At 35.7% G+C, this 24,958-nt stretch overlaps 2 protein-coding genes and 1 pseudogene across 3 annotated transcripts; 2 read left to right on the top strand and 1 right to left on the bottom strand.

Moving 5' to 3' along the window:
• Window positions 1-5,189: 5,189 nt before the first annotated feature.
• Window positions 5,190-6,157, bottom strand: LOC125211609 (abscisic acid receptor PYR1 pseudogene; annotated as a pseudogene).
• Window positions 6,158-8,473: 2,316 nt separating this feature from the next.
• On the top strand, window positions 8,474-12,409 carry LOC125215237 (uncharacterized). The gene is made up of 9 exons (XM_048116599.2): window positions 8,474-8,902; window positions 9,851-10,002; window positions 10,207-10,302; window positions 10,396-10,458; window positions 10,779-10,847; window positions 10,929-11,031; window positions 11,135-11,206; window positions 11,924-12,012; window positions 12,098-12,409. The coding sequence occupies exons 1-9, from the start codon at window positions 8,599-8,601 to the stop codon at window positions 12,248-12,250; spliced, it is 1,101 nt and encodes a 366-aa protein (XP_047972556.1). The 5' UTR covers window positions 8,474-8,598; the 3' UTR covers window positions 12,251-12,409.
• A 7,823-nt stretch (window positions 12,410-20,232) lies between these two features.
• On the top strand, window positions 20,233-24,808 carry LOC125215314 (exosome complex component RRP45A-like). 2 transcript variants are annotated; one of them, XM_048116697.2, is made up of 9 exons: window positions 20,233-20,565; window positions 21,179-21,388; window positions 21,538-21,633; window positions 21,734-21,848; window positions 22,113-22,193; window positions 22,298-22,486; window positions 22,610-22,827; window positions 23,253-23,311; window positions 24,144-24,808. In XM_048116697.2, the coding sequence occupies exons 1-9, from the start codon at window positions 20,429-20,431 to the stop codon at window positions 24,359-24,361; spliced, it is 1,323 nt and encodes a 440-aa protein (XP_047972654.1). In that variant the 5' UTR covers window positions 20,233-20,428; the 3' UTR covers window positions 24,362-24,808. The 2 variants fall into 2 exon arrangements, with proteins under 2 accessions (XP_047972654.1, XP_088925495.1); XM_089069369.1 differs by having other exon boundaries at window positions 20,435-20,565; window positions 21,160-21,388.
• The last annotated feature ends 150 nt before the right edge of the window (window positions 24,809-24,958 follow it).

The raw sequence follows: 24,958 nt of genomic DNA, 5'->3' as shown, positions 1-24,958 counted from the left end.
ACCTTGTTGACCCTCTCTCCTAGATGAAAAGAATCAATCTCCCAACATACATATCTAACCGCGTGATTTGCCCCCGACAATGAACGGGATCCCTGTACGAAATGAATGGGAGTGAACCTCCCTCATTTCAGCGCCGATGCCACAATAAAGCACACAAAGAAGAACGTGATACAAAACTTTGGCAAGACACACACTTTTAGAACAAAATTTAGAAAGTAATTGGAGATTCTCATTGGATTCAATATATAGTTATCAATAGATTGTATACATGGTACAACTGGTAGTTGAGTATAAATTATTCAATAAATTATACTAATATTTATACATTCATCATTAGAAAGAGACACTGACATATTTAGAATAAGTCTGTAGGCTTGGACTTGGATCTTGACAATTGATCTTTGAGTGGTCTTTGGTCGTTAGGCTCTTAGGCCTTGCCAAGGTATTACTTTTTTGGACCAACAACCTGATCAACTTGTAGAGCCGCCATGATCAAGCTGAGTGACCTGATCAAGCTGGCGGAGTCCAGGTGACCTGATCAGGCTAGCGAAGTCTAACGATGTGATAAGGCTGGAGCTGGCACAGACTAGTAACCTGATCAAGCTGATTGAAGACCTGATCAAGTCAATACTCACTTCAGGATGTACATGTCCAGATACATCCGGGATTCAAAATCCGTAACGTTTTGTAACCCCCAGCAGTTACAGACTCTGCTTCATGATCCATGATGACTTCCATCAAGGTTGTTGACCCCTGCATGTGGATTGAGCCTATAAATAGACTAGTCATTCTAGCATTCTACATATCAAAAACTAGAAACAAACTCAAGCATCATCATAAGCATTCTCTTCCTCTCTTGCATAGTGTCGAAGCTCTGCCCTCGCCTTATTCCAGTTCGCCAGAGCTCGTTTCGACTGCAGTGCTGCATCAAACGAGAGGTAGCCATTTTATCTTTGGGGACGAAACGTCAATCCGAAAAGCACTACCGGGGCGTATCTCGTCTTGCGGAAAGAGGACTCCTAGACTCGGCTAATATTTCCTACTTTGCGGTTTATTGTTTTGAATTATTCATTGTAATTTCGTTTCAGTTTAGTTTCCTTTATATTACGCCCTACTAGTATTTATCTGTTGTAATCACAGAATCCCCAACAAAACTCCCTTTCTCTTAGATACACACTAGTTATATGTGTTGATTGACACTCAAATCCAATAATCGTAGGAGGCTTTGGAAGCTACCTTCTTGGTATGAGTGAAGTTATCGCCAAACAAACTGCTAAATATTATAATCCTCGTGATATTATGAATCCTCAATTTCATGGATATTGATTGGGTTCCTAAACCTCGTTACCTTTTTGGAACTCTTCATTATTTTACCTCTTTGGAAGGTATGCCTTCATATTATTTTCTATCATCGTGCATTTATACAGTTTTCATCGACTTAGATTAAAGACTTAACATTGTTTCTTGTATTGGCTTAGAACAATTTTTCTTAGGGACCACATATTTCGAATCATACACATACGTCTAAAACTATGATACATAAAAAATGTGCACATTGCCAATGTTTGGTGGCAACACAAAATGTTAAGTGACATGACCAATTTCTTTGAGAATTTCGTAAAGTCCCACAAAACAAGGCCTAAGCTTCCCTTTGAAACTTAATACTATAATTATTTCATTGGAAGAAGATAATTTTAAGAATATCTTGTCTCCTACTTTGAATTGCAAATCGGTGTAGCGCGCATATGCACACTGATCGATCAACCACTCACATATATGTATGGATCATGTGATGACCTTTACATCTATTTTCTCAAAAGTGTTACAATCTAATTATATAGCATAACACTCGATCTTCTAGAAGTTCGTCACCTGTGCCTAGTGGTACTTATTTGTCGGGTATTCAATGACTTGTTGTCTTAATTATGTTATGGTTGGTGCATCACTTTTGTGCATATCTGTCTAAGGGGACTTTTTCCTTTTGTAAATTTGAAGAGATTTAAGGTCTTGCTCTTTCTGGAAGCCTTTTGTAAAAATCTTGGGGATTGTATACCAGTCTCAACTTTGACAAAATCTAAATTGGTATTGAAAGAGAATTAAAATTTTGGAATGATTCCAAAGTTATCTTGAAGAAAAAAAAACCATTTAGTTTAGAAAAGGTCCTAATCAATTTAATTCATTCGACCTTTTAAATTCAAATATCTTGTTGACAAAATAAATTAAAATAAACATTCTGGCACCTATTTTAACACATGGGATATACTCGTCTGTGGTTCTAGGCCATGGCCTCTGGAAGATACACGACCATCAACAGAGACTACACGAGAGAGTTCACAAGCTCAAAGCTCAAGGAAAATCTTCGAGGAAGTTGTGAACATAGAGCTCCAACTTGTACGTAATATATAGTGTTCCACGACATAAAAGTATTGAAATGAATCATATACTTAGCTTTGTAGAGGCATATATAGGGAGAATACAATGAGAAATTAGGAAAATAAGCTTTTGATTCTCTTTTCATTCTATCTTTCGACGATATGCAGTTTCCTATGTTTTGTTGATTTTGTGTGAAAAATGGGATGTGGAGTAATAGAAGTAGGCCAATGCAATTATGGCCTTCCAAATTCTCACTCTCTACCTCTAAAATATAGTCCCGCGTCTTTTTCTCAAAATTTGGAAAATCCAAGAACTCATCTTCTCTCTCCACGCCATGGGATGGGGAGTAATAGAAGTAGACCAACATGTTTGAATTCTACAGTACCTTAATAGTCTTAGTGAGGTATCGATAAAAGTTCAAAGTTTAGTCATCTTATTCAGATCAAATACAAGAATCAAAGATAATTTTGAAAAATTAGAACTACTATCATCACGATTTGCTGTCCTCTCCATTTCCACATTTTGATTCAAAGATAATTTTAAAAAATTTCAGGTGCTCTTTGAATTTATGTCTGATTGATGAAGGTCATAGACTCATAGCAGAATACAGAAGCAATATTACTGTTGTAGACATGAACTCCATAATATAAAGCATAAAAGCAAATCATATAAAACAGAAAGAGACAAAAGAAGAATATGCATATATATATCCAAAAAATTTCTTCTTCACTAATACTATATGAATATCAAAGTATATATCCAAAATCAGGCAAAATATATCATAAGGATCTGCATATATCCAAAATCAGGCAAAATATATCATAAGAATCTGCATATATCCGCAATATGCACAAAACGACATAGGTTGATCGAAGTTTAACCAACAGAAAATCTGTATACAATTCTTCATCTTCAATCTTTCAGCCATTTCACATCTAACACACATCAAACTCTTAACACGCTCTTCTTAAAAGGAACATGCACAATCATTCAAAAAATTAGAAGTATAAATTGGTTACTATATTCAAATGTAAATAATCACAAATATTTATGGATTTAATAACAGCCGAATGCTCATCACCCATTAGAGTCAGCAGTGACTTAAATGTAGGAGTGAATTGGTGATAACTAAAGCTTTTCTTCTCCAGTTCACTCCTTCAAGGACCCATCTAACTCGATAATCTGTTTTCTATAACCACTACAGAAAAACTCAAGGTAGCCAGTATGTCTGTCAGACAGAAGCAGAAAATTCCCATTCTCAAAATATTTTACAGGCCGACAGGGACGGATGCGATACCCAACAGGAGCACCAAACTCGTGAATTTAACCCAAGAAGAACCTTCCCCATACACAACCATTTTCCATATACAAATACTTTATCCCTGATCTTCACCACCAATAACAGAGAGACAAAGGGTCTCGCGAAGGTTAAACATAGAGAGACATTTTTTTCACCACAAGTAGGATACGAGAATGAAATTAACTCACGCGAATCAAGATCAGCTGCCCAAATTTCACCGGTGTCCTCTCTTATCCAATGCAGCCTACCACTATTGCAATGCAGACGATCATTGATGCATATGCTCCCAAACTCTCTAGAGTGTTCAATTACATCCAAACTTCTACCCCCAACAGCATGGATTTTTAACAATCCAGAAACTACATATTTATCATCAAGAATAACCTTCCTACCAAAGATGCCTAATACTTTACCCCTTCCACTCAAACCAGTTCCAAACCCAACTAAACTCCAAATATTAACCTCAAAACGAGGTGGACGAGGACGATGAGGGGGAGGAATCAGTAAACACTCCATGAGACATGATTACAGAGGTTAAAGGCATCCACTCTACCCAAAAGAATGTATCCCCCGAGGAGCAATGGATAGGCAAATGATAATCCATCGCAAGGTCAATCTCAGAGATGTCAAATGGGTCGGGCCGGGCCCGCTGAGGCCCGCCTATATTGAGGCCCGGGCCGGGCCAGTACCATGTTTGAGGTGGGCTGGGTTGGGCCTGAATTTTTCTAATTTTGCTAAGCCCGGCCTTGCCCAGGCCCACTTGCCACATGGGCCCGGGTTGGGTCGGACTGGGCTGGGCTTTGTTTGGATTTTTATTTAAGCATTTTAAAAATATCCTAAATGTATTATATGCAAAAATAAAACATATAACTTGTATTTTTATATCACATTAACTAAATCTAAATCTAATAATGTTTTTTAGTTCATTGATTGACTTCGTGTCAATTTTTCTCATGTTCTTTATTCTATTTAAAAGTAAGTGTATAAACTAAAGTAATAACAAAAATACGCCAAACTTTAACTGTAAATATTGTCATTTAAGTCCGTTATTAGCGATATCAGTAATTCCAAATTCTGGCATCTTCTTCCATAGTATCCTCCACAAATTATAATTTTAGAATCTATGGATATAATGCTTATGACTCATTGCAAAAAATCAGAAACCATTCAAAAAAACAAGAAGTTTAAACAAAACAAGAAGTAAAAAATATTGATAGTATATGAAAATATGAAATTGATTAAGAGTCAGATTAATGTCTGAATTTTAAGTGTGAGGTGTCCTTAATACATGAAATTTTAGTAAGGTCAAACTAATGTTGAATATAATTAGTTTGAATTTGTTGGCAACAAAGAAAGTGCAACACCTAAACTAAAACAATTGCTCCAAAACTAATTTTTACCAATGTACAATATTAGTACTCCTAAATAAACAAAATACAGATTTATACATACAGTACATTGCATATTTGCATTAGCCTATATATAGTAATAGTGCCTTTCAAATTCCAATGCAAAATTACCAATCGAATAAGAATAAATTGATTGACGTCAAATTCTCAGATCTCAATTACTCCACAATCGCCAATATTCTAATTTACAATTACAAATATTCTTCCCAATATTATTCCCAATTATTGATCAATATCCACCATAAATCAAAATTCACACAACACTCAAACAACAATACAAAGAGTTCAATTGAAATTGAGAATAAAGAAACCCCTCATTTTTTCTCGGAATCTTATTTCCAGAAGTGGAATTGCAGAATTGTGTGCAAATCGACCGTAGATAGGAATTGATTTACCTGTAAATTCAATCGATCGTAGCCCTAGCTTCGGCGACGGAGGCGAGCTTCTGCAGATTGAGCTTCACGACGGTGTCGGCGAAGAGTCGCGTGTCCTCCTCCGTGTTCCCCTCCGGCACGTCCACCGCGTACGACTCCAGCACGACGGTGGAGATCGCGCCGCGGAGCTCGTGCACGGACGTCACGGATCGGTAATTCCTGAGGCGGTGATCGCCGCCGACGATGCTGAAGCCGGTGACGCGCCGCTCGTCGTCGAGGATGTCGAGGCGCTCGGTGCTGGTGGCCGCCGGCAGCCCCGATACGACGCTGACGTCGCGCAGCTCGCCGACGCGGACGACGAAGCCGTCGCCCACGGTGCAGCTCTTGATGAAGTGCTTGTAGGTCTGCGGCTTGTCGAAGTGGCGGAGGATGGACCAGACGTGCTGCGGCGGCGCGTGGACGCGCTGCGCGAGTATGGAGGAGCACTGGCCGGCGTTGACCCTGTAATTGTGGAATTCCGCCACCGCGGGTTTGAGATCCTCGAACTCCTCCGGCGTCAGCCCCGGCGGGACTAGCACGTGGTTCGGCTCCGCGGTTGATTCTGATGCTGGCTGTTCCGTTGCTGGAATCGCGTCTTCCATGGAAGAGGGAGAGTGAGAGAGAAACGAGAGTCGTAAATTTTGTTAATTAATTTTGTAACTTAAAATATAGAAGTGCCTTTCTCACTTTCATAAAAATAAATCTCTTTTTATTTAAAAATATTATCACACATTATATTATTTTATAAACTTATAATTATCAATTATTTTTACTGAAACCGTGCTACTCCATGATTTAATTAAAAGAAATGAAGAAAGTAGATCGATATTAAAATGGGAATTGGAATATGGTGAATTATTGCTATTTTAAAATTGCAAGTCAATAATGGAATGCAATTGGGGACGTACAATATCAAATTATACTCCACTTTAACTACGTGTTTATAGATATCTTTGTTTTTTTTTTTGTTTTAGGAATCGTTTTTAACTTGCAAATTTGTGATCAGGGACGTTATTTAAACCGCCGCGAAGAGTGAAACAAAAACATAAACAATAAGCAGATCAATCTTAATTCTTATTAAGGTATATATTGAATAATCTTGAGTATCCAAAAATTACTAAATTATGTACTTACTCCTTTACGTGAATTCAGTTTATGTATGTCTTAAAAGCTAACTTTTGCAATTAAATTTAGTATGTTTTGACCAATCCCAATTTACTTTTCAAATAACATGGATATAAGAACTTATGTTGGTGGTACTGGTGAACTACCGCTCCTCTCCCGCTGTATTACAATAAAAGAACATAATTGGGATGTGGAATTATTTATTTGTACTATATAAAGTTTTTTCTATACATATTTGAGATAAGTACTAGTTGATGCACAGATAAGGTGACGGATATGGCAAAGATGCATGATCCAAACAAAGTAGTATAGTTTTAATATCGGACTCGATGAAATTATATTTAAAATAATTACTTGAGTGATACTATGAATTAATAAAAATAATTTCAATACTTATCACAAAAAATACACTAGCATTCGGAGTGTGATAATAATCTTTTGATGATGGTTAATTGAAATTAAACTACTCCATATTTTAGCTGAATATACATTAAGCACAGTTAAAAATGCCCATGTTTTACTCTTTTAAGGCCAACAGTAAACAAAAGTAAAGCTGTTTTACCACGTTAAAATATGCATTATATCATAAATATTAGTACTACAAATTCTACAGCGAATAAGAATTTTCAGGTTATTGAAATAAAAATAATATAGCTGAACGTACTTTAACTACAATTAAAAATGCCCAGGCTTTACCTTTTTAATGCTACAGTAACAAAATAAAGAAGCATTCATAATCGGGAAAAATCCTAATGTCTAAATTTTGGCACCGACATCTATGGATAATGAGCGCATTTAAAAGTAAGAAGAAATGGAGGGAATTTAATTAAGTTGGACATCAATTACCTTTCCAATCAACCAAACATTAATAATTAGATAAGTTGAAAATTAGGTAAAAGGGAAGTTGTGAATATTGATGGTGAAGTTGCGTTGTGAAGATTGAAGACGGCTGGTCCACTTGTGCTTAAAAATGTCTATTTCTTCTCTTCTTTGCGTGCGCCACTAATCTAAACAGCGACTTTAGAATTAGAATGACGTTGTACTTCCCTTTCTTCAATTTAATTTCATTTGAAACTACAAAACAGAAAACTTGTCTAAGGAGTACTTTTTAGATGGGCTTTTTATGTCAGAATAAAAGCAATGATTTTGGAGTCCAAATATAAGCCCATTAGTCATTGACCGTCTTTTGTGAATAAACAAACTAGGTAAGTAATATTTGGACATCTAGCAAAATCTCGATCAAATATAAATAGTAGGCGATTTCGCAGTACGTATAACTTGTCACGTTAACCAAACTTCTATTACATAAAATAAGGAGGATATATTAGAGATTCAGTTGAACAAGGTTACCTCATTCTGCAGTAATAATATCACTTATAGAAGATGATCAAAGTGTTTTATTCTAACAATTTTTATATTTCTATCATTTTTTAATTAGTTGATGTGTTTATAGCTTTATAGGAGTGATTTATATGCTGCTTCTAGAATTAGATAGATTTGACGAGACGAATATGAAGTTTATCGGATATATGACTTGTTTGAACCATAAAGACGACTCCTCTTCTTTTGATAAGGAAAAAATAGTCGACATAATTTTTGAATAACGACGCATTACCATACCATAATATCTATGAGCATGCATTAAAAGAAGTCATAACGACAAAAGCTTCCCATCATACTAAATTTAAGTTAAAAATTCTATGAGAACAGAAGCATTATCTCCGCAACAACCATCCTCGCTTCTGATTGGCCCTCCAGATCTCATTATTTAATTATCTGTTGACTCAGATGTGGCGCCACTCACAGCTACAAATAATCGATAAAAAAATAAAATAAAAAACAAATTTATAAACCAGCGGACCTCATTCTTCTCGTCAATCATCAGAAAAATCCCAAAAATCTAATCTCAATACTCTTCCAATCTCCACACTATCATGCTCAGCGTCAATGCTCTGCCGCAGTTGATTTGATATCAACTATGGAAATATCGCTCACCTCGGTCGCCCCGAGACCGCCGCCGACGGCGTGGCGTTGGCGCCGCGGCGGTGCTTGTTTGAGCGAGCGTATTGTTGTGCGGACGAGGAGGTTTGGGGTGGTGATGGCGAAGGTGAATGGCGGCGGCGGAGAAGTGGTGGAGGGTGGGGATAGAGAGAGTGGAGGAGGGTACACGGTGCCGGCTATGGAGGTGACTACATTCAACCAGAGCTACAACGATACAGCTGCTGCGGACTTGCTCGTGTGGGAGAAGATTGGAGCTATTGTGCGCCTTGGATATGGAATCGGTTTGTGTTTTTCATTTTTGTTTTTTTTTTCAGTATCTACTTTTGCTTGACGGATCCCTCGAGGTTGAAAGCTTTTCATTTCCTTTTTCTCTAAATTAGCTTTTTTTTTTAATAAGAAATGATTGCGATTCTGGGTGAGTTGAATTCGCTTTTAATTGCGATCAATTCTACAGTTGAAACAAAGTTGCTCAACGTTTTTATTAACTCGAAATTGATTAGTACATACTATTTTTGTTTCATGTGACATCTTAATTATTTGATTTAATGCAATTATCATCCTTTAGTGATTGTGCCCACCGAATATCCCATAATTTGCATTGAATACTCTTATAGTTTAGTTGATTGCAATTAATATTTCTGGAATTTAAGACCTCAAATTTCACATCCTGTAGATCTAGTGGCAAATATACCATTTTTTAGGGCATGGAAACGACTGCAAATTATGGAATAATTAGAACTTAGATGGGAGAAATAATCAATTCAAAAGTCGTTTATCACTCTGGCAAATTCGCATGAGATTATTATGTCTCAAGGATTTATGGGCAACTTTCATCCTAGCATGTAGAAATTGGTCCAATTGCTGGTCAGTTATAAAATTTCAGTGCTCGAATCTACACTAATCTTCATGTGAATCACATCACTTCTCTTGATGCTGTTAATTGTCCCTCGACATCGAGCCATTTTTGTTGGTTTTATGATAGTCATTTCATTTAATACAAGTATCAACCTTTTAGGTGTTTCAATTAAGAGTAAAGTAATTTGGGATTACACCACCAAATCTAGTACTGCATTATTCACCTGTACTTGAATTAGTGGAGGAATGGAGTAGCCCTAAGAGACTCCTACCTCAGCCTCACATGCCATCTGTTTTAGTTTGTTTGTTTGTGGCTTCAGCACCAACTTTTTGGATGTCTCTAATGTGACGTTAACCTTCTTTTTGAACATTAGGAATATATGGTGCAATGGCTTTGGCCGGGCGGTTTATATGCTCCATATCTGGGATTGATTGCAGTGGAGGATTCAATCTAACATTAAATGCCATCGTTGAAGGATTGGGATATGCAGCTCCTCCAATTATGGCCCTTCTCTTCATACTAGATGTATGACATGCCTTCTTTGTTTAACACTTACATTACTTTCATTTATCTGGTATCGTTTTCTTGCCTTGTTTACTTAAATAACTAATTAGTAGTAGAATCACCATAGAATGAGAAGTCGGTGCTTGACTACTAAAGAAACACATATATAAATTTTGTAACTCTTGCATATTATGTAACTATGGTAGTAAACTATTAATGATGCAGGATGAAGTTGTTAAGCTGTCTCCTCATGCTCGTGCAATCAGAGATGTGGAGGATGAGGAACTGCGGGGCTTCTTCTATGGAATGTCACCATGGCAGGTAAAAGATGCATCTGTGAAGCTCTTCATTTTTGCTCTATTCAGATTACACTGCAGGCCTTAATACATTTTTTGTTTTCATGCATTCATGCAGTTTATGCTCATTGTTGCGGCAAGTTCTGTAGGAGAGGAGCTCTTTTATCGTGCTGCCGTTCAGGTTTGCTTCATCAATCATCCAAACTCATGAATACTTGAATATGGTTTGTTCTCCCTGCTAGTGATAATATTAGACTAGTTATTATTCTATCAATTTCTCCAGTAAGAATTCAAGTTTATGTTTGAAACTGCTCAGAGAGATTAAGCTTGCTTATATGTAACATCACTTGTTTTATTATTCAATTGACCTAAAAGCAACAAGCTTTTGCCTCCTATAATTGGAGGCGCCTCCGGTTACAATAATGATCTTGTTAATTTGCGGTTTATTTCTTCAATTGTTTGAAACAATATGCTGTGTTATTAACACATCTCTATTTGCAGGGAGCGGTAGCAGAAATATTTCTCAAGAGCGGTGATTTGATTAGTGATGCCCGAGGAATGGCTTCATTGGTAAAATAGCTAAAAAACTTTCATTAGAACTGTAGAGATAGAAATGATTTCCACTTTTTCAATCTTTAATTCTGTACACAGGCTGGTCTGCTGCCTCCATTTGTCCCATTTGCACAAGCATTTGCTGCTGTCATCACGGCTGCTCTTACTGGTTCTCTTTATTACATGGCTGCCTCTCCTAAAGGTTGGTCTATTATAAGTTTCTTCGAATATCTTAGATGGTTGCCTTTATGAACTTTCAACTTAATATCCTAACTTCACATTTTTTTCTTCATTATATATTTCAGACCCTACATATGTAGTTGCACCAGTACTGATGTCACGCTCTGGTCGTGAAGATCTGAAAAAGCTCTTTGCTGGTAAGTGTGCACCCAAGCAATATTAGTTCTTACTGCACCCCCTATTGTTTCGAACAGAGGTAGTCACGATAGCTAGATCATATTTCTGCATAACAAAACAAGTAGTGCATCCCTTTTCCTTGGTGCTAGACGCCTGCATATCAGAAATCACATCTTTGCTCTTGCATGCATCTTATACATATCATTTTATTTTCTTTCCGTCTTACAAGTCCAATCGTAGGAGCAGGAGCTTAATATATCTTATGCACATCTAGTGTAGTCCTGCAATTACCAGTGACTGTGGTTGTAGATCCAAAATATTGCAACTAACTTGATTCAGATTATGAACCATTCCTTTCGGTGATTCAAGCTTCATTTTTGGGTGATAGGTGTATGTAGGATTGAGTATTTGAAGAATTACATGATATTGTTGAATCCATCGAAGAAATGGTTGTGTTTAGCCTATGTTATTCTTATCTAGCTAAGTTACCACCTGAAACCAAAAACTTTCCAGTCTGACAATTTTGTTTTGTTGTGGTGTGTTTTGGCCCTCTTACCTATTGTAGCCTAAGATGCATATCTAAAATTCTGCTGATTAGTTCTAAAACACAGGTTGCTCCGATTCTGAAAACTCGTATATCGATCATCTGATAGACTAATAGCTTCACAATGCTCTAAAATATCTGTTAGTTCACAAGTTTGTTGCATGAAACTTGATAACTTTGACAACTTGTGCAGCCTGGTACGAAAGGAGGCAAATGAAGAAGATATACTCTCCTCTCTTAGAGGCACTTCTGGCACTGTATCTCGGATTCGAATGGATCCAAGTATGTATAACAACTGCCCTACAATTACTTCAAAATGTATAGGCATAAGGCACTAACCAGATTTCGTGTTGTGTGCGTTCAACAGACAGACAACATTCTGGCACCTATTTTAACACATGGGATATACTCGTCCGTGGTTCTAGGACATGGCCTCTGGAAGATACACGACCATCAACGGAGACTACGCGAGAGAGTTCACAAGCTCAAAGCTCAAGGAAAATCTTCGAGGAAGTTGTGAAGATAGAGCTCCAACTTGTACATAATAGTGTTCCACGACATAAAAGTCTTGAAATGAATCATATAGTACTTAGCTTTGTAGAGGCATATCTAGGGCGAATACAATGAGAAATTAGGAAAATCAGCTTTTGATGATATGCAACGTCCTATGTTTTGCTGATTTCGTGTGAACAATGGGATGGGAAGTAACAGAAGTAGGCCAATGCTCCTCCACTATGTTAAGAAACTATTTTGCCCAAGAAAACTTGACCACTCAACCATTTCTGTAGAGGTGTTGTGTTGCTTACCAATATAAAACTTGATAATCTCCTAAGAATCCATATAATAAAAACTTTGTAGCCATGAACTAGAAATCAAAGCATAATAAGCGAATCACATCAAATAGGAATATACAAATGAACCTTTTTTTTTTCTCGGAAGTAGGAGAAGTTCACTTCAATATTGAAAGGTTCAAATTTCTTAAACCAAATGAAAAGTGAATCTATATTGAAGTTCACATAAACTGAAAGAGACAAAAGCAAATCACATTTTGATTGACATGTGGCATAGAGTATTTAACATATGAAAACATAAATGAAGAAAATTTCATATACTTAACCATAAGGCAGAAACATAATGGCAGTGAAGAAAAACTAGTGAGAAAAAATATATAAGCATAAAAGAAGACAAGCTCAAGTATATGATTATATAGGGGGTGTGATCCATTGCTAACTTGTTAACTCATCAATGAAATGTATTTCCTTCGTGCGCCATTAAAAGTCCCGATCACTTTGCACTCTCATTTCTACAAAAAGAGTGCGCAAAAGTGACTGAAACTCCTAATGGCGGACGGAGGGAGTATTTAAAATGTCAATATAAACTTAAGTTGATATTTTGATACATTGTTCGGTTTGCAAGATTGTATTCCAGGATTAAATATGTATTGTGTTTTATTCATGAGATTCAATCTCACAATTTAATCCTAGATGGATAATCATGGGATAACTAGTCATAACTAAACCCCTATGACTAAAATAATCTCACAACTCAATCTTAGATTATATCTTGGTATTATTTTATCTAGGAAACCCAACACCACCTATGTTGCATTGATATTTAAATGGCAACACAATTTATTAAAATGTAACACGTACAAATATGTGTTGACATTTGAATGTGATCGTGTTGACATTTTTAATACACTACGAGGGTTTTCGATTTGCAAGATTGTATCCAGGATTAAATTTGTAATGTGTTTGGTTCACGAGATTCAACCTACAACTCAATCCTAGATGAATAATCATGGGATAATTAGTCATAGCTAATCCCAAATGACTAAAATAATCTCACAACTCAATCTTAAATTGTATCTTGGTACTCCCTCCGTCCCATAAAAGTTGAGACAAAACTTTTGGGCACGGAGATTAAGAATTTATATTAAATAAATAGGAGAGATAAAAAAAGTAGGAAAGATAAGAGAGAGTAAAGTAAATGATGGAAAAAAATAAGAGTGATTAGATGTTTTGTCTTTAGTTAAAAAAAGAATACGACTCAATTTTTATGGGACGGAGAGAGTATTATTTTATCTTAAAAATCGCACACCACCTACGTTGATGAGTTACCAATTTAAGAAAAGTTAGCATTTTAACGCACCCCTGATTATCTAAGTATATAAAAAAAATGATCAGGCATATATCATAAGGATCTATATATTAATATATCAAATGGGGGTGATCAATTGCTAAATCATCCCTTAATTGCTAATTACAATTAATCTAACGCCATAGAAATCTGGAGATCTAACCAGTACCGCAAAAATATGTCTCATAATGAATTTAGGTATTCCTAATTGTATTTCACATCCTTGGTCCAGTGGTAATCAGCTCTTATTTCTAAGGTAGTCCAAAGTCCGATTCCTATCAGTGCCACCTATGTGTTCTTTTTTCTTTTTACAGCTCTTTTTTTTATTCAAATCTTTTTATCTTTTTAAAGATTCTTACATGGAAAAGAAACCCATTTGATGCACACATCTTTTGTTTATTAAATCTCATGCATTTTTATACTTTTCATTCTTTTGTTTTTTTAAATATTCTAATGTATTTAAAATCTAAAAAATTCATTTTCTATTTCTCAAATCTCTAAAAGCATTTTTTATACATGCATCATTTAAGCTTTTTTAAAATATTTTAATCCATTTGAAACCTATATAATTCACACATATATTTATTTTTTCTGTTTTTCAAATCTTTAAAAGATAATTTTATAAATTTATCATTTTAGCTTTTTAAACATATTCTAGTGTATTTTTATTCCATATCATTTCGTCATAGTAATATACTCCCTCCGTCCCCAAAGAGTATGAACTTTGGATTCAGCATGAATTTAATAAATAAGGAGAAAAGTAAGAAAGAGAGAAAGAGTAGTGGAAATAATGTTAATGGAGAGTGGAGTCCACATTATTATAATTATAACGGTATAAGTGTTAATGGTAATGGTATAAGTTGTAAATAAAATAATGTGTAGGGGTTGCGTGTTGTTTGAATTTTTCAAAATTAGAAAGTTCATACTCTTTAGGGATGAACGAAAAAGAAAATAGTTTATACTCTTTGAAAACGAAGAGAGCATAATTTTTTCTTTCTAATTCTCTTCTAATGCACACCCTTGTGATGTTTTACTAATAAAAATAAAATAATCAATTATGACTGAGAAAACAAATTAAACAACTAAAAGGAATCAATTAGATTTTGAAGCTTCGAGGTGGTATAATTATTTATTGTACCCTCACATGAAAAATCCTGGATCCGCCACTAGATCTAATAGTTTATAAATTGTCATATGTAATTTCGTTTTTTTATTTTTTAATATTAAAAAGATAAGAAAAACTATCAAATTTAGGGCTGAGGATCATTCTTTCAATATTAGTGTATTAAATATATCAACACGAATATATGAAAACATAAATATACTTTCATACTGACATTATTCATGTATTATATTGACATATTTTGCAAGTTGTATTGATGTAATCTATTGCACGGATTATATGAAAATTCATGAAAATATTACCAAATTTTGATATCGAAATATGTGCATGTACGATTTCGTTGGAATCCCTATAAAATTATCTTTAATTTGATATATGTTGTGTAAAAAATAATTTAAATCGAGATAATTATATGCATTTAAAGTTTTGAGATATTTTTAAAAGTTAGTTATAACAAACTTTTTGTTAATTGATATTGATACCCTTGATTGACCTTTTTTGTACATTGTATTGATACTCGTGGCTTAATGATCTTGTGTCATAATGCACAATCATTCAAAAATTAGAAGATAATTAGGTTAATATATTCTGATGAAAAACAAAATCATAAACACTTACATCTCATTCCCCATTAGAATCTTCAGAGACTTTAATGCAGGGGTGTATTGATAACAGTTAAAACTTTTCTTCTTCAGCCCATCATATCACTCATTCAAAAATACCACTGCACAGTTTAAGATAGCCGGTATATTTGTCGGAAAGTAGCAAGTCGCCATTTCCAAAAACAATTATTACACGACACCATCAGATGCGATAACCCACGGGGGCACCAACCTCGTAGATCTTAATCCACGATGATCCATCCCCATACACGCTCATTTTCCATATGCAGATGTTCTATCCTTGATCTTCACCAACAAGTCTCACCATGGTTAAACAAAGAAACCACTTTGTTTTCACCACAAGAAGGATATGAGAATGAACTTAACCCATGCGAATCAAGATCCACGGACAAAACTTTACTCGTGTCTTCTCTAATCCAATGAAGTCTACCATGATTGCAATGCAAACTATCATTACTGCATATACTCCCAAACTGTCTGTGTGCAAGTACATCCCAAACACTGCCTCCAACAACATGCATTTTTAACAATTCAGAAACTACACACTTATCAACAAACTCTTGAACTTTTTTGACAAAGATTCCTAAAACTTTACCTCTACCTCTCAAACTAACCCCAAACCCTACAATACTCCAAATATTAACCAAAACACGAGGACGAAGAGGTGGTGGAATCATCAAACACTCCCGAGAGACAGGATTGCACAGGTAAAAAACATCCACTCTACCTAAAAGAATATATCCCCCCGAGGAGCTATGGATAGGCAAATGGTATTTCATCGCAAGGTTAATCTCAGCCAAAGTCCGACAATAGTGTTGACTTGAAAAAACATTATACACGTAAGTCCAATTGGTATTCCACTGGTACTTCTCCTTGAACCACAGATGGAAATAATAACACCAGGGACTGCTTTACTTATGGACAAGTTTTGACTTACTAGAAAATCTTTAACTAGGTCACGAGAAGAAATCAAGTTATCTCAACCCTTGTAGACATATCTGCAATGTGCACGAGTGACGGAATCCACACGGGCAAAGACATCTGCAACGTACAATTTCTTCTTCTTTCAAGTTTAACCGTGTTAACAGTACTGTCACAGATCAAACTCTTAGTACACCTTTTTGAAGAGGCATCTGCACAATCATTCAATAGTATAAGTTAAGTTCTTATATTCTATTTAAAATAAAGAAACACATTCACCTACAGATTTAATAACAAAATATTGCTCAGCACTTAAGGAGCGTATTTAGAGACTTTATATGAGAAATGGTTTAGGAGATAGTGATATAGGGAACCTAAGAAACACTTTATTTTTTCAAACTTTTCAACTTATACAAAATTATACAATCCACCTCTATTTATAGACACTCACTTACTCTAGAATTCTTTACTCTTTTCCTTTATATTCTATACCTATTTATATTAGAACATCTAGATATTCTATTACTTAATCTAGAGAATTCTAAAATATCTTGATATCTGTATCATATTTATATACTCCCTCCGTCCCTAGATCTGCCCAAGTTTTACCGAAATCGTAACCGTCGGTTACGGTTTCGAACCGAAACCGTGAGAATTTATCCGAACCGAAATCGTCGATTTTTGAACAGTGGTTCGGTTCAGGGTTCAAAATTTTTTGAACCGAAACCGTGCCGGAACCGCTGGTTCCAAACCGGAACCGCGAAAAACCGCCGAAAAACCATGAAACCATACCGGAACCGCAAAAAACCGACGGTTTGGAACCGTGAAAAACCGTAAAAATACCGCTGGAAAACCGCTGGTTTGAAACCGAAACCGGCGGTTTTGGAACCGGAACCGTAACTGCGAAACACCCTCGCGGTTCGGTTCTGGTTCGGCAATTTCCAAAACCGGAACTGGCGGTTCCGAACTGTAACCGCCGGTTCCGGAACCGTAGGCACCTCTATCCGTCCCACAAAGTTTGTCTCAGTTTGACCCAGCCCGAGTTTTAAAAAATTGTATAATTTTGTATTAAATGGAGGTGTGTAGTGGAATAAGAGTCCTACATTGAGTAGAGTGAGGGGTGTATTTAATGTCTATTTTTGGAAAGATTTCAATTGTGACAAACTTTGTGGGACATGCGAAAATGGTGAAATGTGACAAACTTTGTGGGACGAATGGAGTAGTTCTACAACAAAATTCAAATTATTTTATATCAATTAGGGATAACTGAAAGACGAAGAGTGTCACAAAATACAAATATTCTCACAAACAATCACCGAAAGACAAAGAAAGCACTTTGTTTTCATCACCGGGATATACAATGTGATTTAATTCATAGGAATCAAGATCCACAAACCAAAAATAACACTTTGTTTTTGTCACCGAGATATATGAATGTGCTTTAATTAATAGGAATCAAGATCCACAAACCAAATTTCACTCGTGTCTTTTCTAATCCAATGAGGCATACCACTATAGCAAAGCAAGCTATCATTGTTGCATATACTCCTAGATTCTCTAGAGTGAGCAATAGCTTTCCAAACTTTATCCCTAACAGAATGAATTTTCAATACACAAGAAGCTATCATTGTTGCATATACTCTTAAATTCTCTAGAGTGGGCAATAGCTTTCCAAACTTTATCCCTAAAAGAATGGATTGTCAATGCACCAAAAACTACAAACTTCTCATCGATTCTAAAACTTTTCTAGCAAAAATGCCTAAAAGGATGATGAGAACGAGGAGGGAGGTATCATCAAACACTCTCTTGATATGGATTACATGGGTCAAATGCTTCCACTTTACCTAATACTCTCTTGTTCTATTCAAGATGTTCACCTTTCTTTTTTAATTTGTCATACTCAAGATGTCCTTCTATATTTAGAAATAAATCTCTCTCATTTTTCTCATTAAAATATTCAACCATTTTTTTTTTTTACTTACTCCACCTAACAATTAATCTTAAAATATTGTGACACTCAAGATGTGTGACAGAGGGAAGGGAGAATATAGCCACCATATGAGTTTTAGATAGGCATATAGAATTTCATTGCAAGATTAATTCCCGACGTAGGCCTAAAATATTGCTGATCGGAAAAATCATCGTACAGAACTACAAATATATCCATTTGGTATTCCATTAAATATTTACTTCATCTTAAATCACATATCGAAATTATAACTCCAGGAACTGACTAACTTATGGATTTGCTTTGACTTACTGGACAAGCTTTAACATGGTTGGGAGAAGTAAGGATGTCTCCCCAACCCTTGCAGATACTTCTGTAATATGCATGGGTGACAGAATCGAGACGGGCAAAAACATTCAACAACAAATCAGTAGGTAGATTTTTGATTGATATTTTGACACATCTCTTCTTCAAATGCCCGATGATAAAAATCCTACGTCGGCACTTAATGATTAGATTGTAAAAACAGTTAAACATTCAATATGAGAATAGTCATCAACTAAAAACATTCTAAATAGTTCATCAATCACAATATGGGCTATGCACAAAAATAGGCTATAACTAAACCAAAAATAACTGAGCATTTCAAAGATATGTGTAATATGATATTCGAGGTCCAAACATGGACTGTATAAAACGACATAAGCCTTATTGTGTTAACAGTAGACTTAGAAATTAGAGATGGTATTGATCTCTAAAATGTAAGGAATGCTTATAAATATGGATGAGTTGTACCTAGGGGTATGTATAAATACCAAAAAACGTTATATCTATTGTATCGTACGAAAATGTACCGAATTTTCACTATACCATAATTTTCAATACGGTACGATATTGTACCTTACCACAAGTTTTCGATATGGTAATGATATGAATTTTCTTATACCGTGGTATACCGACAATATTACCGGTATATACCGATATAACGAATATTACCAAACTCATTTCCAAGTTATATTATGACACATTAATAGACCGAGGTGTGATCCGTTGCTAACTTGCTAACTCATCAATGCAATGCATTAAAAATGTCAACACTATGATATTGAAATGTCAACATAAACTTAAGTTGATATTTTAATAAATTATGTTGACATTGATATTTAAATGTCAACACAAATATGTGTTGACTTTTTAATGTCATCGTGTAATACACTACGTTGATGAGTTAACAAGTTAGCAATTAAGGAAGTTAGCATTTTAATACGCCCCATAATTGACCTTTGTAAATATATTTGTCTCTAGATTCAACATCAATAATAAAATAAGTTACTTATCCATCCTATATTTCTCTCTTTTCTTCTGTCAATCTCACATCGAGTTCTGCACGTCTCCCCTTTTCATGTTGTTCGATCGTTATGAAGAATCTTCATATCTTGGGTGTCTGAAAAATGTAATACGGTCCGGAAAAAAAAAATCAAATTGAATTGATAAGATGTAGAAAATCATAACCTTTGCTATGGAGCTATATTTTTATCAATTTGAACACATTTAATTTGACAACTATGGAATGGAGTAATGCTGTGAAGCAGCTGGATCCCTTTTAAATTAATGATGAGTATCTATAATTCAATTTTTCAAAATTTAATTCTGTAAAATTCTAATTCCAGTTAAATTTCAACCCTCGTGTATTGAAAAAAGGCCCAACAGTATTAATATTACACTAAATGTGGCCCATCTCTTTCCGGCCTTCTTCCCCTAAACCCTAAACCCTTTCTATCTCAAATTCCTTTTCTTCTTCTCAAAATTTCCGGTTAAACTACGACCGCCTCAGCCCCTTTTCTTCTTAATTCTCCGCCGCCTGAGCAAGCTCCCCGCTGCTGCCGCCGTGAATTTGTGAATTCAATTCTCTTGCCGAAGAAATTAACCAAGTACTCACATGCTATGGAGCAGCGGTTGGCCAATTCGTGGCGGATGACCGTCAATGAGAAGAACTTCATTCAAACAGCCCTGCTCTCTGACCTCCGAATCGACGGCCGTGGCCCTTTTGATTACCGGAACCTGACTATTCAGTTCGGAAGGTAAGATATCATCTTCGATTTTACCAAAGTAGATATTATAACTTGTGATTGTAGTTGGCTACAACTATACATCTTAGTAAGGTTAATCGTGTAATCTCTTGATTAGACTACTTTAGTTTAGAACTCACGTCTCACGCTAAATCTATTTATGCTGAGTTTTATACTGGAAAGGTTCTTGGATAAGTGTTTAAGTGATCTTTTATTTGTTTTCCCTGTGATAAATCACTAACTATGAAAAAACTAGAACTTTAAATTTCCACCATTGGGAGCTTTTATCACTCTGCTTTATTCTCTTTTTTATCGCTGGCATCTCCTTGACAGTTTGTTCATTGCTTCAAGAATGGGTAAAATTAAGGATAGTGGTAGTAGTTTTTTTTTGTAAATTTTTCATGATAAGGTTCATTGATGCCTGGACTTTCTTAAGCAGCGAATATTTTTTACCACTTGTGGATAACTATATTCGATGTTGAAATGTGTAAAACGTTTGAGTTGTTGTTTCTTATATAGTTCTCTTTGTGCTCTTCAATTTTAATTTAAATTATGTTCATGATTTAGAGATAATTTTGATTGTGGGAGTTGAAATAAAATTGCCAGCTTTTTGGTGTCTGAACAGTGAAGATGGCTCATCAGAAGTCCAGCTGGGCCAGACTCGCGTAATGGGGTTTGTAACATCACAGCTAGTGCAACCTTACCGCGATCGCCCTAATGAAGGTACTCTTGCCATATTTACTGAGTTCTCACCAATGGCAGATCCTTCTTTTGAAATTGGTCGTCCTGGGGAATCTGCTGTTGAGTTGGGACGGATAGTTGATCGTGGGTTAAGGTAATTTTATAACTCAGCATTTTCCATTTAATTGACGAACTTAATCATCTGGAGTTATTTAATGAAGCATAAATGATATTGTTATGACTAGCAGATAGTGTGAAATTTGATATGAGGTTTCATGCTGAAACATGAAATGTGTTTCACAGGGAAAGCAGGGCCATTGACACTGAATCACTTTGTGTTGTTGCCGGGAAATGGGTGTGGTCCATCCGTATTGATCTTCACATTCTAGACAATAGCGGGTAAGCTGCACATCTATGCCTTACTCAAATGGACGATCTACGTGCTTCTGCTGGCCATCATAGACTATTTTATTGGCATCTCTGTTTTCCTTGAAAATAGGAATCTTGTTGATGCTGCCAATATTGCAGCCTTGGCTGCGCTCTTGACATTCAGAAGGCCAGAGTGCACACTGGGAGGGGAAGATGGTCAGGAAGTTATAATACATCCACCAGAAGTTTGTTCTCTCCTCTTTATAGATGATCTCTAAATATTTTGCACCCCCTCAACTGTTTGCAATTTTGTCCTGCTAGCACGTTTCATGTTTTATTTAGGCCATGCAATAAATTTGTTTTTAAGTCAATAGCTTTGTCACCTTGCCCCTCTTACTAATATAAGGTGAGTTTTGGTGGGTGCTGAACTGTTTATTTTGCCTGGATGGCCTGTGTAAAAAGGAGATTATAGATATTGAACTTCAAATTTTGTTTTTGTGCTATGGCAGGTCAGGGAACCCTTAGCATTGATTGTACACCATCTCCCAATAGCAGTAACATTTGCATTTATTGGAAATGAGAGCAGAGTGGTAAGCTTATCATGAACGTGACTTTTCTCCCCGAGTTCACATGTTTGTTGTCTCACATTGATTCGTTAGATTTCTGATACACTACTCCCCACATATGTTGCTAGGTTATTGATCCATCGCACTTTGAAGAAGCTGTTATGGGTGGAAAACTGACTGCTACTTTGAACACAAATGGTGATGTCTGTGCTATTCAAAAAGCTGGAGGAGAAGGTGTAATGCAAAGCGTTGTTATGCAATGCTTGCGGATAGCATCGGTGAAGGCTGCTGATATTACTGGAAAAATAAAAAAAGCTGTCAGTACACATGATTCAGCAGTTGCTGGCACTTAACTAAGTTTATTCTTTTGTTTCTATCTCATAATATATTATATAACCTGGCTTAGTGAAATATTTTGCAATTATTTACTTGTTCTGCAGGTTGAATCATATAAAACAAAAAGAGATTTAAAAAAAATCAAAAGACACCCTGATTCAGTAGATATCAGCAATATATCAAAGGACATGGAGAAGTCTAAACTGGAACTTGAGAAAGGTCAAAGTGATGACATGGAAATTGAGGGCCACTCATCAAAGAAAGATGAAAGCAGTTTGAGACACAGCAAGCATAAAGCCAGCATTAGTGGACCTTCTAGTTGGTAAACTTATTCTACTGACTTTGTCAGTGAAGGAAATTATTCTTACTGTGAAAAGCCTTTTTATGTTCACTTATTGTTTGTATGAGTTTGTTTGAGCATGTTTATTATATCTGAATATGTCAACATATGTGTTTCACTTCACAATGAACTGGAATGTTTTGTTTGCACGTGCAATTTTTTTTATCGTGGAATACATCATGGTCTGAGTAGTATTACTGATGTGATTATGTGCCTATGTCATCATTGGTCCAATTGGATGAATGCCTGCACGGACTGCAAAATCGTCAAATTATTTAATATGGTGGTCTATTTATTGTTGCTATCAAGGAATCTATGCATCCAAGTCTTCAAAATACATCACCATATTCCTGGTCTGAATTGTTTATTACAGACATATTCTTGATGTATATTATATGTGCTTGCAGGGATCCATACTCAAAGATTGCAGATGCAGATGAATTAAAAGCAACTCTAGCTTCACGAGGTATTCTATTGGTAGTTCTGTCATCTTTGTGTTTGTTTCCGTAGACCAGATTGACCAATGATGGCATAGGCAGATAATCATTCACAAACTCTCCACAGAATTTCAAGCCACAACATAAACTGTCAAAAGATCTTGGGATGATTAGTCTTTTATTAACAGTTTGTGCATTTGATGAAAGGAGTGATGAAACTCTATTATTAGCTCTGAAAGTTAGATAGTAAATAAATTTATTTCAAGATCTGTCTTGCATTTACTTTTTTTATTGCTATTACTTTTTAAATATTGGCATTCTAGGTTTTAGACTCTAAGAAATAAGAATTTCCCCTAGTACGAATTCTTGCTGGTTTGTAATTCTCTTCCTGATGCCATCTTACTCCCTCCCAGAAGGAATTACTCTTGATCTTTTGTTCAATGAATATATTTTCATGCAATTTGTGTCATATTTCTTGTTGTTCAGAACCATGATTTTTCTTATATTTGGACACCCAAGTGCCTCGCTCTCTGAAATCAACTATATCTGATTCTTAATCATCAAGTCCCTCTGTTTTATTCCTTCAATTGTTTGTGGTTCTATATTTTCAGAATCTGGTAATTTTTATATACTGTATGTAGTTTTGGTAGTTTTATATTTTCAACTGGGCATGAGCTAACTCTTAGATGCTTCCAATCTACTTCTTTCACAAGAACCAGTCTCCGTCCTTAATTGATATTCATATTACTTTCCAGCATATTTAAGCATGTGCACTATATGGATTTAGATCCATAGCAGCTCGGATCTATTTGGTTTCGCTAGTTCTGTAGATAGAGATATAAATCATTTCATATCTTGCAGCTGTAGCAACACCAAATCTGAAGATGGATGTAATGCCACCTGAAAAGCAACAGTTGAATGTAAAGGATGAATCCCATAGAGATGCAGATCCATCACCTCCGTTATTGGTGGCAGCTGAAGCTAGAGAGGAGAAAAACAAAGCCAAGACATTATTGGACGCTGTGAAACCTAAGCATAAGAGAAAGAAGAAGAATGCATCAAATTCTAATGGAAGTTAAAACATGGGTTTCTAAAGAATTCCCTTTTGACTTGGTGAATGCAGTCTTGAGATCTTCTACCTAAGATCAAAACTTCATGTAGCATACTCGTGAAAAGGTTCTCCAATGATAATTTATGGCGCAAAGACATGCTACCCTTGGCAGCATCCAGAAAGGAAGTTGACATGGCTTAACTGCTAATGATTTGATGACGAGGTTGTTGACTTGTAATGTACCATTTACTTTCTGGAATTGGAACTAGGAGCAGCATCTCCTCTTATATCTGGTTAACATTATGCCCCTTGTAGGATTGGGCGACATAGTTAGGTTTTATGAAGAATTTCTGCTTTTTAGATCAGTTTTCATGAGCAGATATGGACTGCTGCTAGAATCGGCATGTAGTTTGGGTATTGATTTTGCTTTGTTGTAAAAAATTTAAATCGGAAAAACTTAGCTCTTCTTATTACTCCTTCCGTCCTGGATAATTCGGGTCACTTTGACCGGGCACGGGTTTTAAGAATTGTAATGAAAAGTTGGTTGAAAAAGTTAGTGGAATGTGGGTCCTACCTTTATATATTAGTTTTATAATAAAATGTGAGTATGAATGAGTTAGTGGAA

This window comes from Salvia hispanica, chromosome 3, assembly GCF_029641045.1.
Source record: "Salvia hispanica isolate PSC_SH4W2 chromosome 3, Shi_PSC_v1, whole genome shotgun sequence".
NCBI classification, from domain to species: domain Eukaryota; kingdom Viridiplantae; phylum Streptophyta; class Magnoliopsida; order Lamiales; family Lamiaceae; genus Salvia; species Salvia hispanica.
This window is presented reverse-complemented; position numbering and strand designations above follow the sequence as displayed.

Excerpts from the sequence above, each read along its gene's own strand:
- LOC125215237 (XM_048116599.2), top strand. The coding sequence starts at position 8,599 with ATGGAAATATCGCTCACCTCGGTCGCCCCGAGACCGCCGCCGACGGCG. Across the intron at positions 10,459-10,778 it reads TTTATCGTGCTGCCGTTCAG|GGAGCGGTAGCAGAAATATT; the intron begins GTTTGCTTCATC and ends CTCTATTTGCAG. Across the intron at positions 12,013-12,097 it reads TCGGATTCGAATGGATCCAA|ACAGACAACATTCTGGCACC; the intron begins GTATGTATAACA and ends TGCGTTCAACAG.
- LOC125215314 (XM_048116697.2), top strand. The coding sequence starts at position 20,429 with ATGGAGCAGCGGTTGGCCAATTCGTGGCGGATGACCGTCAATGAGAAG. Across the intron at positions 21,634-21,733 it reads CACATTCTAGACAATAGCGG|GAATCTTGTTGATGCTGCCA; the intron begins GTAAGCTGCACA and ends CCTTGAAAATAG. Across the intron at positions 22,487-22,609 it reads CTGGAAAAATAAAAAAAGCT|GTTGAATCATATAAAACAAA; the intron begins GTCAGTACACAT and ends CTTGTTCTGCAG.